General features: G+C 42.6%; 1 protein-coding gene across 1 annotated transcript; it reads left to right on the top strand.

Moving 5' to 3' along the window:
• Nucleotides 1-593: 593 nt before the first annotated feature.
• Nucleotides 594-938, top strand: LOC136523430 (7-methylxanthine methyltransferase 1-like). The gene has a single exon (XM_066517116.1). It carries the CDS (start codon nucleotides 594-596, stop codon nucleotides 936-938), a length of 345 nt encoding a protein of 114 aa, XP_066373213.1.
• The last annotated feature ends 5242 nt before the right edge of the window (nucleotides 939-6180 follow it).

Raw genomic sequence — 6180 nt, forward strand, 5'->3', positions numbered from 1 at the left:
AAATATATGGTTTGGCATGGCCAAGCAAAATGCTATGCGGGCTAGTCCTAGTAGTATTTTGTGGCCTCAGCCTAAAAATGGGCTCAATAATAAAATGGGCTGAATAAGCTTTAAAAATAAAATGTGCTAACTTTTAAAATAAATTGGGCCCTAACAATGGGCTTGGCCCATCATATACATGGCTGCTATATGGCTTTAAACAGGCCAAATTCAGTTTTATGATGTTTCTAGACTCTGCCATCTCAGCGCCACATCAATGAGTCATCCTATGTGGCATCTGCTTACGTGGCAAAGTCCAAAGAACCTATGACATGAAATCAGATGTTATAACGTTATGACTTAAACACCTAAATGTCATAAGTTGTCATTCAAGACGCTCATCTTTTGACATTTTATTTTTCAACAACTTGGTGACACAAATGACAACTTATGACTTATTTTTCAGGTATTATGACCAATATCAGATGTCAAAAGATGACACGTTTCTTGTAGTGCATCAAGGCCTGCGCTCGGCAGTTTAAGGATGACTTCACACGGATCTTGCATATGCGAGCTTAAGAGATGGTTCCCGGAGGCCCGATGGCAGTTTAACAATGGTTTTGATCGATAATGAGAAACTTGACTCTTTCTACATACCATTGTACGGGCCGTCAGAGAAGGAGCTGAGGGAGATAATAGAAGCTGAGGGTTCATTTTCAATCGATAAGATGGCTGTCCATGAATCTCCTGATCAGAATGACATTGTCGCGCCAAAGACAGGGGCGCATGCGCTGAGAGCTGTAATGGAGCCAATCATAGCGCAGCATTTCGGGCCATCTGTAGATGCTATGGACGAGTTCTCAAGGGTTGCGGAGAAGCTCGTCGAGATGTCACCTCTAGATGCGTATCCAAGTAAATCCAGCGCTTTCGTTGCTGCGTCCCTAACGAGGAGGACATGATCGACCGCAACGTTTGTTTACAGTGAACAAGAGATGCAAAGTTGCGTCTATGTATGTTTGGCAAATCACAGGATTACATGCATGTATAAACTATAATAATGACATGTTTTGTGGAACAAATTTAAATTAAATCCTAGTGATATAATATCCGGTGGTGATCGACCTAGCTTACGTGCTCAAGTGATATGTTTGAATGTTTCCATGTAATTATTTAGCTTACGTACTCAAGTGAAATCCAAAGTTCTAGACAAAGCACATGCAAAAGACGTGCAAATCTACCACAACTAAAAAGACTAAAAGTAAGACACCGTTTTGGTGCGACAAAAACTTCGCCTCACCTTCACTTCACCCCGTGGGTTCTCTTTTCCTCTCCCCGTCGGTCTTCTGTTGCGTGCGATTTCTTTCCAAAACAAACTGCATCACGTGCTCCACTCCATCCTCCCCCGCTGCCACATATCACGGTCATCTCCCCCAATCACGCCCGTGCGATCCCACGCACGCCACACCATCGCGACCATCTCCCCCGTGCCCCTCGTGGATCGCGTCATCTATTCGTTCGTCGTAGGTGCGCTTCCCTATCCTCGCCGCTACGTCGCCTCCTCGCCGACCGGCATCACCCTGCCTACACCCTCCACGACGCGGCCTCACACCAGCTCCGCCCCGCCCGCGGCCGTCGTCGACCAACCATTGGCTGGCACGTTGGTGCGACCAGCAACCAGCGGTGGGCGCCCCCCCCCCTGGCCCTGGCGCGGCGATGCACCCGTGCGGCCGGGCCAAGCATAGGGTGCGGGTGGCGGTGCCCCCTCCCCCCTCGGGTGGCGCGCAACGGCGCACCCGCACGGGCGGGGCGAGCACGAGGCGCGGGCGGCGGTGCCGCTCCCCCCCACGGGTGGCGTGCAACGCCGCGGCGAGCCCCGACATTGCCGGCCCCCGTCAAGGCGACGCAACAGCGCGGCCTCCGTGCCACAGGCCATCGTCGCATGCTGCCCGCTCCCCACCTCACGCCTACTGCACGACAGCTCAGAGGCGGCCAAGCACAAATACTCAAGCGCCGGCGCAATCAGGCCGCTTTACCTCGCCCGCGCCTAGCCCCTGCAGACCACCGCCCCAGCGTGTGGCCATCTCCCTCGTGCTGCCCCTGCGCCAACAATGTCGCCTCCAACTCAGGTATGCTATGCCTTTTTCTCCTCATTTTTTTGTCAATTGTAAATACGGCTGTGAGTGTATATGCAAATGGGTGTGAATGCGTGAATGTCGATTGTGTATGGCCTCCAAAATTTTGCGCGATACTGCTGTGACTGTATTAGAAAGTGTGCCTACCTTGGTGAGGTCACGGAAAGTTGAAAACTGTGCTAAAGGGCTTCACTGGACCAAAATCAGGTGAGTGGCGCTATCAAAACGTATCCATCTTCATGACAACCTGATAGAAGGACAGGTACAGTATTGTTCTTGCACCTTGGTAGGCACAACATGCGGTCATTGTAACGAATCATTTATTCAACTACATACCTTTAGAATACGCATCTCTTTTGGTCATTGAATTTGGAATTTGATCATATGAAACTTTTCAAAATATTTATCAGGTATGTAACTGCTAATCTTATATGCATAGGTGGGTGTTGGCTTCATGGTTTTTCAGCAACTCAGAGGGATAAATGGTGTTGCCTTCTATGCAACCTATATTTTTAGTTCTGCTAGTAATCAAATGTCTCCAATATTGTGTTGGCCTTTTGTAACAGCCCTTTATGGATTTTTTGCTTTTATCATAACTTCAGGATTTCCTAGAAAACTTGGAACCATCTTTATTGGCATTATTCAGGTTTGAGATAAATTGCTTTCAGTGATACAAGTTACTGATTATACCACTTTGTCTATAACCATGATCATTTCATATTCCAATTACATTGTTTGGGGCCAAAGTCATGGATAGGAGTGGAAGACGGATTCTCCTCATCGTATAAACGCTACAAAGCTGAGCTGGTGTATACAGGTAAATAAAGGTTGTTATGTATAATGTTTTGTGAGATCCTTTAGTTGGTTGGGTTCCTTTGCAATTTCTTACTCATTTAGCTTCCTTATGGACTAGAGCTCTGCAGGTGATGCACTTGGAGTATTGTTGTTCACCGGTAATTTTAGACTTCATTTTTACCTCTTTGGTAAAAAAACAATGTCTTATGAAACCAAAAGTAAACTTTCAGTTCGAACAGAAAAGGAATGAATGTGTTCCACCATTTGTGTTCTAAGCTTGCAAACCTTATTGTGTTGCTTCACTTCTAAACTTGCAAATCTTATTGAGCCCAAGTTCCTTTGCATGTTAAAAACTTCCCTGCTTAGGGAATCTTTGATGTTTTAAGTACCTCTATTATGTAGCCTAATTTTAATAATCTCTTGATTCCATGTACAATCATATAATATGCTATATTTCTGGATTACTGCCCTGTGCGACAGACAATGCAAATTTATTTGTTCACTCTCTCTGCTACTACTACAATTTAATTGAAATATGATATGATGCAATTTTTCAGATATCATGACCAAGATATAATATTTCATCTATTTTCGGTCAAAAATATTTCATCAGGCGACTATTTTTATATTCTAACAACTTGGTTTGTATGGGGTTGAGGTTTGTTGCCTTCTTTTCACTACTAATGAAAAAAATTATACTGTTGCATCAGCTATTAAATTAATATTTGGATAAGAGATTGAACAATAGGATGCATAAGATGCTCTGCCCCTGTGGAATACAATATATTTGTTTTCACTATATGTATCAAACCTTTAACTCATATTCTTCCTTCTAAAGGCTAACAAATTGGCGCAACCCAGAGAGAGGGATGGTCATTGCGTGAGACGTTTTTCATTGTGTGATTAGCTCCCTAGGCCCCAAACATATGCAATTATGTACTACCTTGAAGGTAATACTTTTTTCTTACATTTTTGGGTTGGCATTTTTCAGGTGTTGGCAATCAGTGAGTCATCAAGACTGCATTCTTCATAGGAAAGTGTTTGTAAGGTGACTCATTATGAACCAAGTTCTACCACCAAAACTCCATAAGAGGGTTCAAACCAACTTCACCAATTAATTTTCATTTAATTATCGGTAATCATGTCATGTTTAATTTGGTTTGAAATTTAGTACTTTATTGCTCATGTATCCTGGTCATTTTCTTTATCATTAACTTAGGGTACCTTGTTCGGTTTACCAATATCAGATGTTGTATATACATACAACATCTAATCTTGGTAAGTCTATTTCCTCTGCAATGTTGTTCTAGGGGCCTTTGTTCCTTACGCACATCTGATACAGAAAGCTAGGGCTCATGAAGTCATGAGCACCACGCCTGCACCAAGCAGTGGCCTCCAAGCAGCCCTCTTATACCACGTGAACAATTGGTTTTTTGTTTAACTAGCTTTTGTTTCTTGATATTGCAATCAATTAGGTAATTGCTTTTCTCTTGATTACTAGCAAGACAATTATCAAGCCAAAACATAACTCACTCCTTGGAAAATGACTAGTAAGCACCCCTACGTGAATTTTTTTATTGCCAGAAGATGGAAATTTGGCCAGATGCAGGAACCAAATGAGCATGGCCATCAGCAATCTTCTTCACTATACACTGTAATTAGTATTAGTTAGTTATGAGGTCAGTAAGTCATATTAGCTTATGGCCCTTCCATCTTTGCGAAAGTGCTCCGTTTAATCCGTCCCTATTTTTAATCTGAGTTCTTTTCTGTCGGTAAGGATTATCAAAGAGTAGAGCAGAGAGGGCTAGCTCTTAAATGTATCATGGAATCCTTGTGCATTGCAATGTACATCATTGAATTGAGTAACAAGATGCAGAGGTGAGAAACCCTCTCAGGGAATCCTGTAATTCATCTTAATCATACGAGCATCGCAATAAAGTGTGGATGACTCTGTTAAACTGTCTGCACACCATGTAACATATAACCAATTCAGATTCAATGAAAGACAATGAGTTTAATGTCTGCTGTTTCACATATCTTCATTTGCCTCTTTGTTACACGTTATAGTCTGTTATGTTGGGTAATCTATCTAGGCCTAGTATTTTCTTCAAGAACACCGTATGATATCATATCTGTTGTTATTGTTGCTTAAGATGAGACACGCCCCATAGCTGTTTGGTATGAACTTTGAAGCGCAACAGCTATTTGGTTTCAGTCACACTGGTGGCAGAGATGGCGACTGGGGAGGCGTGTCGAGAGTGTTGGTGCTGCCCCAACGATCGAAGCATGATAGAAAACTAGTTTTTGAGGCCTCCTCTTAGGGAAAGGCTTCAATGATTAGATCATTCTCAAAAGGCCTAGTGAACAGTCAGCTTAGGTGTTGAATCACGGAGCACTTTGTTATGTTTCAGTATTTTGTAATTGTAATCACGAAGCACCTTGCAATAAAAAATTAATTTGAAAAAGAAAATTTTGATTGTGTTTGTCTTGTTCAATCTTAAGAGTTCACTAAAAATATTGCATGGGAAACATATAGACATGAACCATCATCTTGATTGTGTTAGTTTTGTTGCTCCCGTTGCAACGCGTGGGCATTAAACCAAAACCAATCGTGCTCAATCACAGGCACCGTCATCGTGTGAAAAAATCCCTCTGGTCATCGGTCTGCCGAACCCTGCCATCCCTCCTCCCCATGATCGCTCAGATTTGAGTCTTGAATTGCTCGTAGTTTTCCTTTTGGTCTCGCGCCTCGCTACGCTGCCCCTCCCTCTGATTTTTCTTTCCAAAAGCAAATCTCTAAAAAACAAAAATAATCACATTACGTATTGGTTGTGGTGATTATCTCCTTTTCTATCCTGCGTGATTCCTTCTTTTCCTATAGCAAACAACTCTACAAAAGCGAGGCAGACGAGGAAGCATTCAGAAACCCGCAAAGATAGTATGGAGATGCGATAGAACTTATTTGTAGATTTATTGGCGCACGAAAGAAACAGATATAGGAGATTTCTTCCTGTCGATATAAAACATTATCTTTGCCGCATCACGAAAATGTCTATACAGTAGAGTTTGTGGGCATGTGACGCCACGCTCTACGTGACTATGTTAATTTCATGAACTTTGTTTTTTAGATATTAAATATCACTTTAACGTCGGTATTTAATTTCATAGTATTGTTATCTTATCGTGTGATCTGTGTGTTTTTAGTACAAAAGTTTAGTTGTCCCGTAGCAACGCACGGGCACGCTACCTAGTATAATCTTAAGCATGCGATTTG

This window comes from Miscanthus floridulus, chromosome 18 (genome assembly GCF_019320115.1).
Source record: "Miscanthus floridulus cultivar M001 chromosome 18, ASM1932011v1, whole genome shotgun sequence".
NCBI classification, from domain to species: domain Eukaryota; kingdom Viridiplantae; phylum Streptophyta; class Magnoliopsida; order Poales; family Poaceae; genus Miscanthus; species Miscanthus floridulus.

Excerpts from the sequence above, each read along its gene's own strand:
- LOC136523430 (XM_066517116.1), top strand. The coding sequence starts at position 594 with ATGGTTTTGATCGATAATGAGAAACTTGACTCTTTCTACATACCATTG.